Here is a 19,054-nt window from a genome sequence, read left to right as displayed (position 1 = left end):
TTTTGTGGTTCGCCCAACAAGGATTGTGGTTGCTGCCTGAGTGGGGCTTTCACCTCCCTCAACCAATAACCCAATTTCTTACAATACATTTAATACTTGAGTGAGAAAACATATTACTGAGCAAGTATTCTAATAGATTAAACAGACTCTATGGAAACTTGTTCTCCCAGGAACGTCTGCATATAACAACAATTGTGCACCTTACAAACTGCTGCAAGAAAATAAATCTCAATTTATTTTCTCAAGCAATAGATGTCTGCTAGCTGATATATTTTGGGGGCTTCTGGGGTAAGGCTCAACAGCAAGAAATATTGCATTTTTCACTTTGATGTTGTATGGCAAAATGAGTTTGATTGATTTTTGGAATCTTTATTTCTTATCCCACTTAAATCTCCCTGCATCCTCCTACTTTTGCACAGATATCCAAAGACAGACAGTGAATAAATAAAGATGTAGTTCATAGAAGCACTGGTTTTGAAAGATTTTGCAAGGGTATACAAGAGTTCTGTGCTTTTAGAAGACCAAGCAGCTGGTGCAAGCAAACAAACAGATATCAGGGCACTAAATCGATGATAGGACACAGTCTTGGTTCATTTAGTTCAATTAGTTACCCCAGCAGCCCAGGGCTGTGATAACTTGAACCAGAGCCACCCATATATTATACTTGTAAAACTCAAGGGCAGGTTAAAAGTACCACAATGTGGCACATGTTGAATATGCACTAATTTGAAAAATCAAAGCTGCCTTTTTCAATTTTAAAATGAAACATTTCATTCTATTTTTACAACATCATTTTTGGGTGGGCTCCAAAACAATACAAAAGTGAAAGCATTGCACACGTCACATGTCCATCTAACCAGAGGCTGTAAAAAGAGCAACACACAGGCGCTGAACACCAACCAAGTCACACTTGCGGCAAATACAGTGTCTTTATTCCAACACAATCGTAAACTAGCCAAACCCCATCTTCATGCTCAACATACCCAGCATTGTTTTTCACTACAAATCCAGGCATACTGGCTTTGTTTTTGCTTGTTTTCTCTGCTTGTTCAGAGTACTTTAGTGTATTTAACATTCTATACAAGATCTCTTCCTTTTAAAGGACAATCAAAATTAGATTTTCTACTATGTGAGCACACAATATAGCAGGTTATTTTATAGCCGGTCATTAAGCAACAAGATGTCTGATAAAACCCTACCACCATCGCTCTCAAACACAAGCCCATGCCTGATGCACATCAATCACGCTGCAGAACACCTTCTCCTTGATGCATCAGACTGTGGCTTTAAACAGGTCTAGGATTTCTCAGCCGTGAAGAGAAGAAAAGGGATACGTTGGAAGTTTAAAGGAACTTAATCACTCTAGGTAACTACAGACGTCTCTACATGAGCATTTCACAATACCTTGCTAGTTCATCAGTAGCCAGTGGATAATGCTGAACCTTGCCTATTGTCAAAGAGGCATGAACGATGGCAATGTATCGCCCTCCTACACTATAAATCCATAGTACATACAGCAAATCGGTCTTAAAGAAAGGTCATAATATACAGAAGTTACATACTATTCCAACTTTTTTTTCTGATAAGCAACAAAGGGCAAGTAACAGATCATACATTCTGTGCAGTAAACATTCTTACATCATACTAATGCTTCATACCTTTCAGAAGATGCAGTAATGTTAGAGAGAGATACTGGGGCTGTGCATCCAGGTTTTGGTCTGTGTTGAACTGAGCTGTAAATGTTTCAAGCCACTTGATGAAGGATGGGCATGCAGATAGGCCCTGGAGCAAAGAATTTATGAAACATGTGTTTCCCAGGTTGAGCAGACCAGGCACAAGTCCTAAAAGATGAAATATGGTTTTTTTTAACGTTTGGCAATATGTTGAATATAAGTCCTAGACTGCATGTGGAAAAACACCACAGACTTTTAATATAAATAACTTTTACTTCCGAAAAGGTAACCTAAATGAGTATACGTGTAAGAATAATTTTCAACATTTTGGCTAACAACATTTTTCTTGATCAATGTTTGACACCGGCAAATGAACAATACTCACAATTAGTACTACAAAAAGTGCAATCATATTATTTTACTGTCTAGTTCCAGCCTGCACTAGACAGAACTGCCAACTGACAAATGAAGCGGGAGGACAGGATTGATAACAACGTCAGTGAAGTGGAGAAGTGTGGCTCACTGGTTAGAGCAGGCAGACCCTGAAGCAGAGGTCCGACCCGGGACCAGGGTTTAATTCCCGACGCGGCAGGGTCTTGAGGTCAAATGTCCACGGACTCGATAATTCTCGCTTCGGTGCCTGACCTAATCATGGGTTCACACTCTGCAACTCTGGGCATTAAGCTTGCTGAATCTCCACAACGGCCCCCTGCGGCGGGATGCCTGGCTTTCACCTTGGGGATGCCCTGTAGGGGCTATCTCACAGGGAAAAGCCAGGACGGGTTCCCAAGGCAAGCGCTTAGAGACCCCTGGGTGATAAGCGCTATATAAATCCAATATACAATACAATACTACAATACCTCTGTTACTCTGATCTCAGGCTAAAGATCGACACTTGACACACACACAGACCTGTTGAACTGCCCGTGCGGGTGAGACACGATATTGGGTACGTAAGGCCTTCCAGTTTATCCATTACTATTTCTCCATTTGGACCCACGAAATATGAATGGGCTACATTCACTCATGTACTATGAAGAAAACCTAAGTTTCAGCATTTTCGCAGCAAATGTTTACATTTTCACCTCTTCTTGCTTGCCTAAGTAATCAACAGCTACCAACTTAATTTATAAATATATGGCGGTGTCACCCCGATCCTAACTATGGAAAAGTGGACAAAAGACAGCTTCCTCTACCATAAGAGAGCAGCAAACAATTGTAGAACCTAGACAAAGCCTAGCCTAGCGCAAATAGAAATCCTTTCACTCGGTCATCGTTCCTTGGTGTGACACCCTGGTCCTAGTTGATAAATGAACAAAGCTTGGAATCCGTTTCAATTTCATTAGGCCCTTAAGCAATTACGACTGTCAATGAGAGCCACTTTCCGAATAAACATTCTCTGTAAAGTTTTCATTGTGAAAAGCAAACTATCCTATAGAACTCACTAGATCCCTAGTCTCATCAAATCTGGATTACTGCAACATTGTTTAAAGAAGCCTCTGTAAGAAATTATGAATACAACAGCAGCTAAACCAGTATCACATGGTCAAAGTCTGTCTTTGATTCGAAGCATTCCATGATACTAGCTCTAAAGATCCACACTGGCTCCAGACAAGTAATGGCGAAACTCAAACTACCATGTTTCATGCAAAAAGTGTACTGGAGAAAATGGCAGGGCTATAGCTAAGCGTCTCGCTCCTGCCTTGAAACCAAGATCTATACATCACACAATCCTTCAAGGAAACCTTCAGAGCAAGATCAAGGGTCACTCATTGGAGGAAGCCACATAGGGAGAGATGTACTAGCCTATTCTGCAGTGCAAACTCTTCAATTTGCAAAATAGCTTTTGTGACTGCAAGACATTTTTCCAAAATAGGAATTCAATTTTTTGCGAGTCTGTAAACTTTTAATGACTCAAAGGATTGCAAGTTGGTACTGTATATATTAATAGTTTGCACCCAGAATTCTTCTCATAAACCACTGAAATGTTAACTTCAAAGTTAGGGTGATAACACATTTAAGAAAGGGATGGGGTCCTCTTCAGACTCCTACTTTGGGAATTGTAGGAAAATCTTCTGAAGGAGTAGACAGTGGTACTGTATTATACTGTAACAAGAAGAGAACACGCTGAGGGAACTTTGATACTGATTAAACAATGCAGTTACAGACACAACTGCCACTTCAGAGCATTCAAAGCCTAATAAACTGTGTCAAAAGGAGGGAAAACAAAGAAGACAATGGACTTGTAGTCAATGCCATCCCGGTCACCAGCAGAAAGCAGACGGTTAATGATTAACAGATTTCTTTGCTCGTCCAATCAAAAAACTAAAAGATGATTAATTTTAGGAGACCGTATTTAGATGGATAGGTTGACAACGTGATAGAATTTGGAGAACTGGGAAATTATTTTTATTCCTCTTTCATTTATCATGGTATGAACCCACAATAGTGGGCTTGGTGCTCCTGCAAACGGGTGATACAACAAGTATTGGCAAAGCAAATCAAGCTTGGTTGTTACAAGTAATGTAGGTCTGTTGCGGCTAATGCTTTCTTGCAATGATGTTCTGCATATGAGCAAGCATAGGTATCATGGCAGTATGGTGCACAGCATGAAGACAAACTTAGGTATAGGCGCAAGCATACAGCATCACGTGATGTAGGATACCTATCTTGGACGTTGGAAATTGCAGCTGCTGGACTCTCGAAAAAAAAAGGAAATATTTGAGAAAAAAATTGAACAAACAATTGCAGCAGAGAGGATAGAGGGACAGGGAGCAACAGAGGTAAGAGTGGAAGACAACATCACCAAACAGCATGCATGTGGGGGTTTAAAAAACACAAACAAGACAGGTCAGGAGCAACAAGACGGCGGTGGGAGGAAATTTGACAGTGGAAGTAGCAAACAAGAGAGAGAGCAGGTAAAAAGATGCACTCCCATGGAGAAAAAATAATAATAGTAGTTCCTTGAATGTAAACAGTGAGAGACCACAAGTTATCCAATCATAAAACAGTAAAGAAGAAATACTACAGAACTGGGACAAACAAAGATTAGGGAGGAACGCCATTGAATAAGAATCAAAGAAAGAGACAAAAAGGCCACCCAATCAAGAATAACGAGCCAACTGAAAGCCCACTAGATGTATATAGTTTAATGTATTACTGACAATATGTATCTTCGAATACTGACAACTAATGCTGTTGGAAGGCAAGACATAAAAAAATTCCATTAAGTGTCACCTACATGGAGAACTTTGTCCTTTTCACATCCACATACACAATCACACACGTCAGAACACAGCAGAAGAGACTGAAACACTGCTATAAATACGTTAAGGGCAATAACATGGAAAATACTTAATGCCTTTACATAGAAAAAAGAAATATGCCCACCTTTCCGGCGTTTCTTTCTGTCAGTGATGGGACCCCAGAGAACATATAAACCTGCTGCAAAAGCAGCAGCAATCCCACCAATAACGCCCCAGTTTTTCATAATTTTACACCTGAAAAATAAAATGTAAACCGTTTGCACAGTAGGTTGCCTTCATTTCTACTATTATTTTTTTATAACACTACAAGAACACAGCGATAACCTGTTTTTCATTATATATATAAATACATACACACAAAGACATATATACATACACACACACATATATACATACACACAAATATATACATACACACACACACACATATATGCATAAGCACACACACATCTATATATTACACACACACACACACACACACACACACCTACCTACTGGCCGGCGCGTAGCTATAGTTGGGCCCTCATTTCCATAGGAAAAGCATTTTTGGTTTTCGGTTTTCCTGATAACTTTGGCGCCTTTTGACGAAAATTCATGAAATTTGGAAAACTAGTTTGACATTCACTTCAGCTGCTGTCTGGGTAGTTTTGGGGTGATTTGTCAAGCGGAATGGAAATAAAGTGTAAATAGGATATAAGGATCTCAGGCTAGAGGTATCAGGACCCTAAGGGACTGATGGAGGGGTCTGTAAGGGACATCTCATGTGCAAGAAACGGACCAAAAACATTTTCTTTAAGCGCATGTGGATCCACCGAGCCGCTCAGTACCCCCTATGTGAATCCATAAGTGATCCACAAATACAGATCTCAATTAAAAAAATATATATACACCTACTCACTCACACATCCATACAGCCACTCAAATACTGACTCAGAGACCCAGAACACCACTCACACACCCATACAGCCACTTACACACCCACTCACACACATGTACAGCCACTCACACACCCACAAAACCCCCTCATACACCCACTCACAGACCCACATAGCCAGTCACACACACACTTGCACACCTACCCTATCATTTACACACCCACTCAGAGACCCAGCTCACCGCTCACACACCCTTACAGGTACTCATACACTCACTAATACACCAATGCAACTACTCACACACCCACTCACGTGTACAGTCACTCACACAGTCAGTCAGAGACACACTCACTCACAGACCCACACAGCCAGTTACATATGCACACACAGCCAGTCACACATGCCCAGACATTCACTCACACATGCACACACATCCATACAGCCAATCACACACCAACTCAGACCCAGAAAACCAGTCACATATCCACTTACACACTCATATAGCCACTCACAAGCCCACACAGCTACTCACACAAGCACTGGCAATCACACCCACTCACACACCCAGGTTACAGGGATGTTATATTTAAGAAATAGCATTAAAAATCAATATAAAGGTGGCGTGGCAAAGGCCCGGATCATGGCGGACGTGGCTTGAGTGAGCTCCGTCCCGCCACTTCACAATCCTGTATTTATCCTCCGTCACCACTACCCTGGGAGGCCCAAAACGGGCAAAATTAGCAGTCTGACATCGCCGCAGTGCCTCGGCGATCACCTGGAGACGAGCCGGACTGCTGAGCGGCAACTCGGGCCCCCGGAGACGTGCGGCCTACAGCCGCGAGTGAAGCCGGGACCCTCGATTGGCGGTGGCGGACCGGAAGTGCGACATAGCCGGCGCGCCGCGAGAGCTGTGGCCGGTCCCCGATCGTTGGGACACTGGAAGTCCTGGGAGCGATGGCACGCTGGGCGATCCGGTGAGGAGGCCGGCGGGTTGGCAACCGGGTGCTCCGCTCTGAAGAGCCGGCCGAGTGAGGGGCTAGATCGGCGGCTGGACGGGCCCCCAGGAGGCTGCTGGCTGCGGCGGCCGCGTTGTGTGGCGGCAAAGGACCCCCCCTGCTGGCGCTGTACAGTTTCCCCCCCCCCCTCCCTTGGTAACGCCTGGGCAGCAGTTCCTGGTGCTGTCTGGGGGGGGGCGAGACTTCTGGACTGGGGCGCACTGTTGGACGCTTCCCCCGCGATGTGCTGGGACCCCTCCTTGTCTGGCTTAAGGATTCTAGTGGGCCGCAGGGCAGGCCCTTTTGTGCAGCGGTGACCACGGGCTGCAGCGACCAGCAACACAACTGCTGCGGAGAGTCGATCCCACGGGGGTCTCCGTCCTGCGGCCTGTGCAGGCGGTGACGGCTTGTGGGCTGGTGGTGGTGGGCCCCCTGGCGTGTACCCTGTGATGTGATTTGCCCAGGCCCTGGCGGTGGCCCGTCTACTGGTTCCGGGGTGAGGAGTGACCCCGTGGAGGTACAGCTGGAGCGCAGGAGTGCGGCATCTTAGGTGGCAGCGCGGCTCGACCTGGGGGAAGATCACCTGCACCCAGATAGTACTTTTGGTTGCGCCCCGGACCTGCTCTCTGTGTCTACCTACAGCTATGATTAGAGGCGGCAACAGCGGACACACCTCCAAGCAGGGAACTATCGATAAATTTACGGGGCCGCCCGGGGGGGTGCCGGTGCGGCTGGGGGTCCACCGGCGTCCGTCCCTGATAATGCCGCCCTCCTGGCGGCGATCACACAGTCCCGGGACATGCTGGACGCTAAATTGGGCGGTCGGAGCAGATGTTACTCTACTGCGCCAGGACATGCGCAACGCTGTGGCCCGCATAACAGAAGCCGAAACGAGGATTACTGGAGTGGAGGATGACGTCGCGACTTAAGAAGAAGGTGGCAAATCTGGAGGGCGCCCAGAGGGGCCTAGCCCTGTGGGCAGAGGACGCAGAGGGGCGGGCCCGGAGGAACAACCTACGTTTTGTGGGATTTCCAGAGGATTGTGAAAAGGGCGACATGGAGGCCTTCCTGACCACTTGGCTGGAAAGTTGGATTCCCCCGGAGTCCCTATCGCGATGCTTTATTATCGAGAGGGCACATCGGGCGCTGACCCAGAAGCCGCCGGTTGGGGAACGACCTAGACCTGTGATAGCCAAACTCCTCAACTATCACGACCGTGACACAATCCTGCGACAGGCCCGGGAGAAGGAACCTCTGCTGTTCGACAATCATAAAATCTTGATTTTTCCGGACTACACTAAATTGGTGCAAAGGCAGCGCCAATCCTTCATCGAGGCCAAGGCGAAACTGCGGGGCCTGAAAATTCAATATGCATTGCTCTATCCGGCCCGACTGAGGGTGGTGTTCCAGTCCAAGACTTTAATCTTTAACACCCCGGAGGAGGTATTTGCCTGGACGGACGAGACAGTCCGTATTAGGGTGCACACACCCCCGGGTCGTGATTCGGACTCCTCCATTACTGGGCCCCCTCGGATCCCGCGGCGGTCACGCAGCAGAAGCAACTGGAGGTCCCGCTCAAAGAAGAACTCTTCTATGGAGAATGGGGCGGCCGAAACTACCGGGGCCCCGGACTCTCAAGATCCAGCCTCCTAGATGTCGCAGTGATTGATAGTTGCTCACTCAGGATTCAGGGAGGTTGATTTGCTTCTCCCAGACTTGGACAGCCATGGTGGACTGCATCATAAGAACTCACCTATACAAGTAACTTTGTGGTTTTGGGACCCGGGTGGGGGGACGGCATAGGGAGGGCGGACTTGACCACTCTGTTGAGTTTAGCTTGTTAGTGGGTTGAGGGTGGCTATGGGGATCCATTGGTGGGGTGGGCGGTCTGTCTCATGTTGGGGGCAGAAGTCAGGCTACACCGCGACAGATACTTCATCGTTCATTGAGGTATGGGGTGGGGGGGAGTTTGGGGAAGTTGATCGCTGTTGGTGTGAGGGGGGGATGGCAAGGAGGGGTGGTTGGGGCTTGGGGGTGGGGGAGGAGGGGGAGTTGTTCTGCATACGAATGTCTCGAAAGATGCTGTTGTGGTCTCTACGCCTGCTGTGCCCATCATTTGCTGTACGAATCAACCTGCGCTTAGATGGGGGATGAAAATCCTGGGCGGGCGCATATTGGCGCCCTCATGGAGGTGGTGAGTTGGAATGTGCGGGGTATGCTCGACAAGATTAAAAGAGGTGCAGTGCTGCGACAGGGGAAAAGGGAGAAAGTGGATATCTTGATGCTACAGGAAACACACCTGATGGGTAATAAGGCGCTGAGCCTACAGAGATATGGCTATGATCACGTCTATCATGCGGGCTTTGGGAGGGGATCTCGGGGGTGGCACTGCTGTTACACCGCAGACTGGCTTTTACGCATACTAAACACTGGATAGTGTTGTTTTTTGCCCCAGGGCCGCTATGTCTTTGTGCATGGGACGATGGGTTCAGAGTCGGTCATTTTTGGGAGCGTATATGCTCCGCCCCCATTGCAATGGGCCCTGATTGAAAAACTCTTCACAGTGTGGGCTGAGATCCCGGAGGGCCTAGCGGTCATAGGCGGGGACTGGAATGATGTCATGCAGTGTCGGATTGACCGTCTCATATTCAGGGGTGACCCCATTGTAGATACCCCCACAAAATTGAATGGTATGGTGAATGGTCTGAATTGGGTGGACACGTGGCGATACTTGCGCACACATGAGCGGGAGTACACGTACGTCTCGACGGTCCACCGATCGTTCTCGAGATTAAACTACATTTTTGTTCCCAGTGTTGTCGCCCCCAGGGTGGTCTCGGTGACTATCCTACCGCGGGGACTTTCGGACCACTCCCCGGTGGTGGGAGAGGTTGCTCTAGATAAAGGGAGACGGCCGTTTAGGTGGCGCCTCTCCACCTGGCAACTTCAGCAGGAGGCGTATCAACAGCACATGGAGGTGGCCATTGGCCAGTACTGGGATGACAATCTAGGCACGGTGTCCGACGCACGGACAACTTGGGAGGCCCTGAAACCCACGTTGCGCGGGGTAGATATTGCATGGTGCGCGGCAGCGCGTTGCGGGCGACAGGCAGAGCTGGTGCTGGTCGCAGAGCAGGTGGAGCGGCTGGAGACTCAATGTGGGGTGGCGGGTCGCCCGGAAGATATAGGGCAGCTCTTGTTGGCGCAGCAATCGTATGCCTCCCTCCAGTTGGACGAAGCCCGGCAGATCTGGCTGGCGACCAGAAGTAGGATTTATCAATGGGGCGACAAATCCAGTACGATGCTCCATAGACTTTGCCAAAAGGTGTTCCAGACACAGGACCTACCGGGCCTCAGATGCCACCGGGGCCTCCATTTCTGCTCCACGGGAGCTAGCGGACAGCTTCGCCGGCTACTTTGTGGTGCAGTGCACCCCGCCGGACTCTCTCTCAGCGTTCGATATTGATAAATTTATCACTGATCTTCCTCCCCGAGCGCTTCCGGACGATGTGCGTGAGCGCCTTGAGGCCCCGCTATCAGCTGAAGAATTGGGCACGGCATTGGGGGAGCTCAATGCAGGTAAGGCCCCTGGGCCCAACGGTTTCCCTAGCGAATTCTTCAGGCGCTACCACCTCCAACTGGGGCCGCATTACAAGGCTGCCCTGGAGGCGGCGAGGGAGGAGGGCCTTCTGCCGGCGGACTGGAGGCATGCTGAAATTGTAGTATTTTGCAAACCCGGCCGACCACCGGACCGTCACCAGTCCTATAGGCCAATTTCTCTTCTAAACACCGAGGCCAAAATCCTTGCAAAGGCGCTTGCGAATCGCCTTCTCCCTTACATATCGGACTTGGTCCACCCGGATCAAGCCGGATTCATGCCCCGCCGAGCGACGCGGCATAACATTCGACGCGCCCACGTGGCGGTGGAGGCGAGGAGTAGGACCGGAGACCGAGCGGCACTATTACTGGCGGATATTGACAGGGCCTTTGATTCTTTGAGTTTGACCTACTTATTTGCCCTCCTTCCGCGCCTCAATCTGGGACCTCACTTTATGTCCTATGTCCGACTGTTGTATACCGGTCTGACGGCCTCGGTGAGGGTGGCGGGGGAAGTATCGGCGGCCTTCCCGATAGGACGGGGCACTCGGCAGGGGTGCCCCCTCTCGCCTTATTTGTTCGCTCTGGCCATGGAGCCGCTGGCTGCATGGGTTCGGATTGATGCACAGCTGAAAGGCTTTGAATGGCAGGCAGGACCGTCGGACAGGATCGCATTATATGCGGACGATGTCCTATTCTTTCTCACGGATGTGAATCGGTCCGGGCCGCGGGTTCTGGACATTATGAAAATCTTTGGCGAAGTCTCGGGCCTCTGCCTGAAACCGCAGAAATACACTCTTTGGATCTTGGGAGACCACTTTGAGGTCGGGCCGTGGGCCTCGCCACTGCAAAGAGCGGTCGGGTCTTAAATATCTGGGAGTGTTCCTGACGACCACGCCGACAATAGCCTGGGAGCGCAATGTCATTCCCGTGTGGGACAGAGTGCAGCAGGAAATGAAGTGCTGGTCCTGCATGCCCCTCAACATATATGGTAGATCCGCCATTTTTAAAATGGTGGCGCTTCCCCGCCTGCTGTACCAGCTACAAAATCACCCATTCCCAATACCGCCACAATGGTTCCGACTAGTCAACTCGGCGCTTAGTCGATTCCTGTGGGCCGGAGGCGTGTCGCGGGTGGCTCTGCGGACCTGCTTTCTGTCCACATACTGTGGGGGACTAGCGACCTTGGACCTTCTATCGTACTACCAAGCATCACATTTGTTAGTTCTAAATGACTGGTGGTATAGTGGCAGAGAGGACCCGGCATACGCCCTAGAAAAGTACCTAATGGAACCAGACTTCCTACACACGGTCTTATATTCGGCGCAGCTGCGGAAGGGATTGCCCCGGGCAACGCAAGTTGTCTTTCAGATTTGGCGACAGTCTTTGCGTCGTATGGGATGGTGGGGAACATTGACGGGGGAAACCCCACTCTGGCATAACGGGCGCCTACCAGCCCTGATGTCCCTCCCGGGTTTTAGGGGCTAGGATATGATAGGAATCTCCACATTGGGCCAGGTCCTAAGGGGCACCACACTCAAATCCTTTCAGGACCTAAGCGCAGAATTTGACATGCCCCATACGCAGTTTTTTCGATACTTACAATTTAGGCACGGGCTGGCACCTGCGCTTGGATACGCTGCCTGAATTCAGCCCGATAGAGGCGAAGGTATTTATGGGGGACCTTGAAGACAAAAAGATTTCCAAAATATACCAAACGTTAGTGACACATTGTTCCTCGGACTTACAGCCCCTGAGAGACCGCTGGGTGCAGGATGTGGGAGAGCTGGAGGGGGATGATTGGCGGGAGGCTCTCGAGTCCCCCAGGGGGGGGGGCGGCAATAGCGGTCCGCCTACGCCTCATACAATTCAAATACTTGCACAGTGCTTATTATACCAGAGAGAGATTGTGGAGGACTGGCCTGATTGAGTCCCCGGAGTGCTTGCGATGTGGTCATGAGTTAGGCACCCTTTTACATACAGTGTAGGAATGTAGTGCCCTGGCGAGATTTTGGAAAGGTGTATGGGACTGTCTGTCGGAGGTGCTGGGGTGGGAACTGCCCCGCACGGCGAAACTGGGCCTGCTCCATGTGCTAGAAGGGGTGGGCGGTAACATCTACAAGAGACACTTGCTGTTGCTAGGGCTGACTCTGGCTAAACGGGATATAGCACAGGCCTGGAAGGATCCCAGGGCTCCCAAAGTGGTCTGGTGGAAGAAGGGTCTGGACTTTTGCATGGGACTGGAGAGGCCGGTGTTTGAGGCCAGAGGCTGCCCCACAAAACACTATAAAATATGGAAGTAATGGGCAGACTACAGGGGATTGTGGCTGGAGCCTCCGCCACCGCCCAGAGGCGAGGATGGGCAGTTGTTATGGGCATGTTGAGACAAGGTTATTTTTACGGACAATTGTATGCTTACCTTAAACAGTGTTGGAGAGGAATCGTGTTGCAGGAAGGGGGGAGGGGAGGGTTTGTCAATTAAAATGTATCGCACCATCTGAAACATGATTGTTGTCACAGCCCCTCCGGGGTTCGGAGTACTGTGTACGTCTATCTCTGCGATCTTAATAAAAACGGTTTTGGAAAAAAAAAATCAATATAAAAACATACGCTGCTGGAAAATACTTTGAAACTGTTTAAATGGTTTCCATTGTGCTGCATAAAAAGAGACCAATGGACCATTTAAGAACTGGCTGGTCTGATTGCTGCATAAAAAAAGCATATGGTTATTTGAAAGGCAACTCTGCCCACCTGTGAACAAGGCTTAAAAAGAAGCTGAAACGCATCTGGATGTTTATGAGCTGTTGCATATCTTGCTTGTTTGATAAATGCAGTTGAAATCCTAAAGTTTCTGGAATCGGTATGCCTCTTAAAATGAGGAGTGCTTTTGGATGTAAAGGTGAAAGCCGGCGTGCTCGCCGCGCCATAGCCGCCCCATTAGATTTTGTAGCACCTTTTCATCACGAAGGATTTATGCCTAACCCACCAGCTTTCTTAGAATTAAAAAACGGGACTTTGCCCGTGTGAAAACTGCAGTGAAGCAGGCAAGGGAGGTGAGATTGGAATTCCCTCTTGCTAAATTTCTAAGGATTAAAACGCAAGCAGGAGACGTAAAGCAGAAGGCTCGTGCTGTGAAGGGCATTTAATAAAAGCCTATTAGGACCACTGTTAAATTAAAGTGAACACAGTAGTGTTCGAATAAAACACTGTTTAATTGGCTTTCATTACGCTGCACAAAAGAGATCAATGGACCATGTAAGAACTGGCTGGTCCAGGTGGTGCATAAAAAAGCATGTGGTCATTTGAAATGCAATTGAGTCCACCTGTAATCAAGGCTCAGAAAGATGCCGAAACACGTTGGAATGTTTACGACCTGCCGCTTATCTTGCCTGTTCAATAAATGCAGTTGAAATCCTATAGATTCTGGAACCTACGTGTTTCTTAAAGTGAGGAGTGCTTTTGGTTGTTAAGGAGGGAGCCTGCGTACCCACCTCGCCGAAGCCGCCTTGTCAGGGTTTGTGGCACCTTTTGTTCACAGAGGATGAGTTCTGGGATTTATATTCAAATTTCCTCGCCCTGCCAGGACGCAAGAATAGTCGCACTCAGGATTTGAAAATAAAGAGTTAAGTATTTATTGACTGACGCGTTTCGACAGCACATAATTGAACTCTAGTTGGTACATTGGGGAATAGGGACCTTTGTATTTATAGTACTACGAAGTACCAGTTTGAGACACAAAACACTGAATATGAAAGTCATTATTTTAGAATAGCATTACACACAGTCTAAACTAGATTGCTCCAAACGGATGCAGTGTTTGAGATTAAAAAAAAGTGCTTAAAAAGTATTGTTTTTAGCAATAAGTAACTTCACCTAGTGCAAACATTTTAATAAGTGTATCCATTATTCTAGAACTCAGCAGTTAACACCCCTAAAATTACCTCTTAAAAAGAATAAATCTTTGTCACTTCGAGGCAGGGCCTCTGCAATTATGCGGAAGGAGAGGACCAAATTATGCGGCAGGGTTGACTAAATTAAGCAGCAAGAAAAAGTACATTATGCAGCGTAATGACCCACATTTTATAGTTTGTATTTCTTCATTATTTTGTCATTTATAACTCATGGGGACACTGACAGGGGAAATATTTCACCTCATTAGTAACATCCCAAAAAAGTAATATAAACAGCTGAAAGATTACCAGTCAACCTTTGCTAATGGCCTGCTACCGCTTCGGAAATCGTTGCCATGTTTATTAACTTTTGACCCATTTGACACATAATCAAATTTTGGGGTTAAAATTTGAAGATTATGTAGCAGATGATGGATTATGTAGCGAATGCGGTAAACCTACAATTATGCGGCAAAACGCTGCTGCCGCAGAATCTCAGAGGCTCAGTAGGGTTGCATTTAGATGCAGACCCAGATCCTCTCAATCCCATGATCTCAGAGTAATGGTCCAGAGAAAAGGCGCTAGGTTCATGGATATTGTTAAAAGGATGGCCCAAAAGAGGGAGCACTGTGTGGGGGCACAATTCTTGGTTTACAAATTGACAGAGGTGCTTCCTCAGAAAGATACCCCAAGAAAGGGGCGATTTTGTTATAATAACAAAAAAGAGGCCATCTATTAGGGCAGCAGGTACAGCTGCAAGGTGTGTAAGTGGCCGCTGCTACTCAATTATGGCTGTCTTACCATAAATAAGTGGAGTGGGGCAAATTGACCTTCCTAGTATAATCAGTGCTAAAGGTACAGTGGCACCAGGACTCAGCCGTAAACCCCAAATATGGATGTTTTACTATAACTCCTTGCTTGCATTAGGGCCCGCAGAACACATGCTGTGCCAGTTGTCTTGGAGCTGGCCCACAGGAGGGAAAATTTGAAGCAGAGTAGACACCTTTTTTTGAGAGATGGAACAGAGGGGCATGTGGCAAGATGAGAGTCCATGCTTTTAACAAAGGGCTGAGGAGACTGCCCTCTTTGCAAGGTAGTAACTATTATTAGTAGTAAAGCAGATGCAGCAGCACTGAGGCCCACTGGTCTGATGAGCCCACTGCATCACAATTATGATTGTCTTACTTAAAAAAAAGGGACATTTGAACTTATATTCCTTTGTAGCATTAGGACCCAGAGCACCTTCCAGAAAAAAAATAGATAACATGTGGGAGCTAATTCTTTTCTGAAAGGAACACAGTGACTGTTTCAAGCTTGGGGAGATGACCAGGCATGGGGGAGAAATGGGGAAAGGGTGAAGAGGCAGAGGAGATAGCCTACCATTCAGGACTTCAGTTATCATTAGTACAAAAGGTGCATTGGGGTCTAGGAGTGACGGGCTCACAACAGCCCAACTATGGGAGCAGACGTTTTGGGGCAGCAACTTTTTTTGTTAGATGCGTTTGCTGTTTTATAAGTTGAATATTTAGTGTGGTGTATGAGCTATAGAAAATGTACCCCTAACATGATCTCATAATCCCCGCCCCCTGCACTCAGCTCTGTCCCTCCTGCTCCCCCAATCCTAGCCATAAAGTTTTGGAGGGGAGAACCCAACTTCAAAACTTTTTGCTTAGGGGCGTGCAAAGCAATAAGGTTTGAAGAACTCTGCCTTAATGGTTGTAAAACAGATGTGAGAAACCTCTTAAAGTATTTTTATAGTAGATAATAAAGAATTATGTTTTCACTGTAGACTGCACTCTTTCACCTACATTTCACTGGAAAGAATACTTATCGTTTTGTACTGCCAGCATGAAGGTTATTTGAACACATTGTAATAAACTTTTAATCTGACCTAAGCAGCTTTCTTGTCACACACACACATGTAGGAGCAGCAATGAAAGTAAAACGTCTTATATAGTACTGCTCAAAAGTATCTATCTCTTGCACGTTTTTATTTAAGTGATTTGATGCATCTTTAATTCCTGCAACGCTCTCTCTCACTTTGGCATACCAACACCGCCAACTTGTGTGCCGTCTTCCTGGATGCTTAGATTTTATCATCACCAGGCTAGTGGACTCTTTTCTGTTTGAGATTATTTTTAAATGCAGAAGTGGCAGCACTTAAATTGTACCATTTTTATCCTGTCGACCTCGAGTGGCGATGGCCTTGTCAAGATAGTGTACCAAGAAAGACAGTTTCAGAAAAGCCTTACTAAATATATGACCTCTACTAAAGAAAGACTGAAAAGCGAGAATCATCTGTTCACCAAGGCACTCTCTCAACTCAGCCTCTCTCCTACTCTTCGTCGCTTAATCTTCATAAAGAAGCAGTTTATAAACCAGCGCCCCACTAATGGCACGACTATTTCTTGTGCAATCTGAAACGTTCAAATGATATATAGCGGCCACATTTCTACACCGTTTCAGCAGCTAAATCATTAACCTTCAGTGTTCGCAATAGTTTCGGACTCCAATGCCATGAAAACATCACTAGTACCAAATGCAACACCAAGAGCTATCGACGCTATAGCAAACTAGTTCAATGGCTACCACGCATGGTTACTAATACCCCACATTAAGCGCAGAATGTGTACGTTAATGCAATAAACACATTTCTTTTACTTTGCAGCAGCTGCCCCCACTTTAGGGCCATACAAATATAGTTTATGGGTTCACGTAAAACATGGAGATGGGTTATGTAGATAACAGATTCTAGAAAACAGTAGCGTGCATGCGCAGGCAAAATTGGTTAGCAGACCTCGTAATCGCGCAATTTAACTGACACAGGTGACACTTACCGTGTTTGCAAAAGTCGCATTTAGTGCCTCTCGTCCGTTTTCTACGTTGTTTATTCTGTGAAGTAACTTTATACCTCTCAGTCGCTGTGAATACGTAACCTCCACTTCATATAAATGCTTTAGTCATGGAATTTGGTTTTCCAAATCGGACCACCTGTACGAGAACGTTGCATACAGCTCACGAGTAAACGATTACTTGAGGAATGTTGAAATATGTTAAGTCTGTACGGAAAGCGAGAAATGAGAGCCACAACTCAGATGACCACCTGATCGGTGTTTAAACAGATTGTCTGAGAATTCAACACACTGTCTGTTAATATTATAACGGACACAAATCGGTATTTCAATACTTCCGGGTCGGGCCACAGCCAATCTCTTGGCTGAACATACTCTGGTAGCATCAGGGAGTGGGAGGGACTCGTAACTAGCAAGGCAGCCTAGAATTGGCGTTTAGAAAAAACGTCATCCCAACACTGTTACGTTAAACAAAATACCGAAAGGTGATTGGCCACAGAGTCCGCACGTGCCTCTACTGCATGTAAACATTGTCCGAGCTACCTGGATCCGTAGATAGTAGTTGTGCACATGGGCGTAGGAAGTGTGGGGGGCGCGGGGGATATATCCTCCCCAGATTTTGGAGTGAGGGGAAACGGGGGACAAGGGTGGGGGGGATGAAGGGACAAAATAATTTACCCTCTCTCTCCTGTCTGTGGCAGGGCCATTAGCGCGTGAAAGCGCTACCTAAAGGCCCTGCACTTGACCTGCCTGGAGTCAGGCCACCCGCCCTCTGCCCTTTGTTATGCTGCAGGAAGGCTCAGTGTTCTGGGAAGGGCAGAGGAGGGGGGGATTGACTCTTTTCCTTCATACCCATTTCTGTCTCTGTCTCGCTCCTGCTTAAGTTCTGATTTCAAGAGCTCTTATGTACTCTCTCTTGCATCTAGTTTTCTTTATTTGTTTCTCTGTGAAATGGATCCAAAATAGGCGGACACTTTGGCTGGATATTTCCTCATTTACTGACCGTTTTATAATTCCAAAGAAAAACCTCGGGACGGAGAGAAAAAAAAATGAAATACCTAAATTAAGCAATACAGAGTGGTCAGCAGACAGGCCAGATTGTTATTTACATCCACACATATTAGAACCACTTTACAGAGTTTGCCATTGAAAGCGCTTTTTTTTTCTTCTTTCTTTGAACAACATTGTTTTCCCATGGTGGGGAAGTGAACCATTCCTAAAGGGACTGCAATACCTGGTTGATGGGTGAAGTGGAAATGTTTAATACCATCATTTTCAACGGTTTTAATTATTTTAGCTTATAAAATGTGTACTGCAGCTCTGTATTGGGGGATGTGATTTTTTTTAAACCAAACTGGTTACATTTTGAAAGGATATAAGCAATGGACATTGAAACGGGTCCCTTCCTGGTCCTGTAGCCATGTCCTGAATTTTTCAGGAAAAATCGCTTAAATTTCTGAATAATGAGTTTAAAACTGTTATGGGGGGCGTGGCCAAGATGGCGGCGGAGTAGGACGTGTCTCTGAGTCCCTCCAGCGCCACAAGTTCTAAAGCTTTGTTTCGCACCCTCTTGGGATCCCCCTTCATCAAGGATTGCTGGCCTCCCGACACCCTGCTGCAGCGGCGGGCCGGCTGGGGGTCCTGTCTCACCCATCTGAGCAGCATTTTGCCACGGCGGTAGGAGAGGCCTAAACCGCGCCGGAAACCAGGCGCTGGATTGTGCCCTAGCTGTGGGAGTGCACGGGGCGAAAGAGGGGGCGCAGCGGAGGAGCTGCCGGGCGAGAGAGGGCGAAGTCGTAGCCTCGGCATACCTCGCACGGCTGGAGGAGGCACTGGGAAGCGGGACTACGGTGACACCTGGAGCCCACCGCTGTGAGGCGCGGAGAGCGGTCACCGGGCAAGGTGA

At 47.4% G+C, this 19,054-nt stretch overlaps 1 protein-coding gene across 1 annotated transcript in view; it reads right to left on the bottom strand.

Annotated features, from left to right (window-relative positions):
* USP30 (ubiquitin specific peptidase 30) overlaps positions 1-17,542 on the bottom strand; it is a 446,442-nt gene extending 428,900 nt beyond the window's left edge. Inside the window, exons 1-3 of the mRNA XM_086943095.1 lie at positions 17,134-17,542; positions 5,064-5,173; positions 1,659-1,841 (exon numbers count right to left, since the gene is read on the bottom strand). Coding sequence (XP_086799221.1) covers positions 1,659-1,841; positions 5,064-5,173; positions 17,134-17,153 — 313 coding nt within the window. The 5' untranslated portion in view covers positions 17,154-17,542. The remainder of the gene's footprint in view (positions 1-1,658; positions 1,842-5,063; positions 5,174-17,133) is intronic.
* Positions 17,543-19,054: the final 1,512 nt, after the last annotated feature.

Source organism: Lissotriton vulgaris, chromosome 11 (assembly GCF_964263255.1).
Source record: "Lissotriton vulgaris chromosome 11, aLisVul1.2, whole genome shotgun sequence".
Taxonomy (NCBI): domain Eukaryota; kingdom Metazoa; phylum Chordata; class Amphibia; order Caudata; family Salamandridae; genus Lissotriton; species Lissotriton vulgaris.
This window is presented reverse-complemented; position numbering and strand designations above follow the sequence as displayed.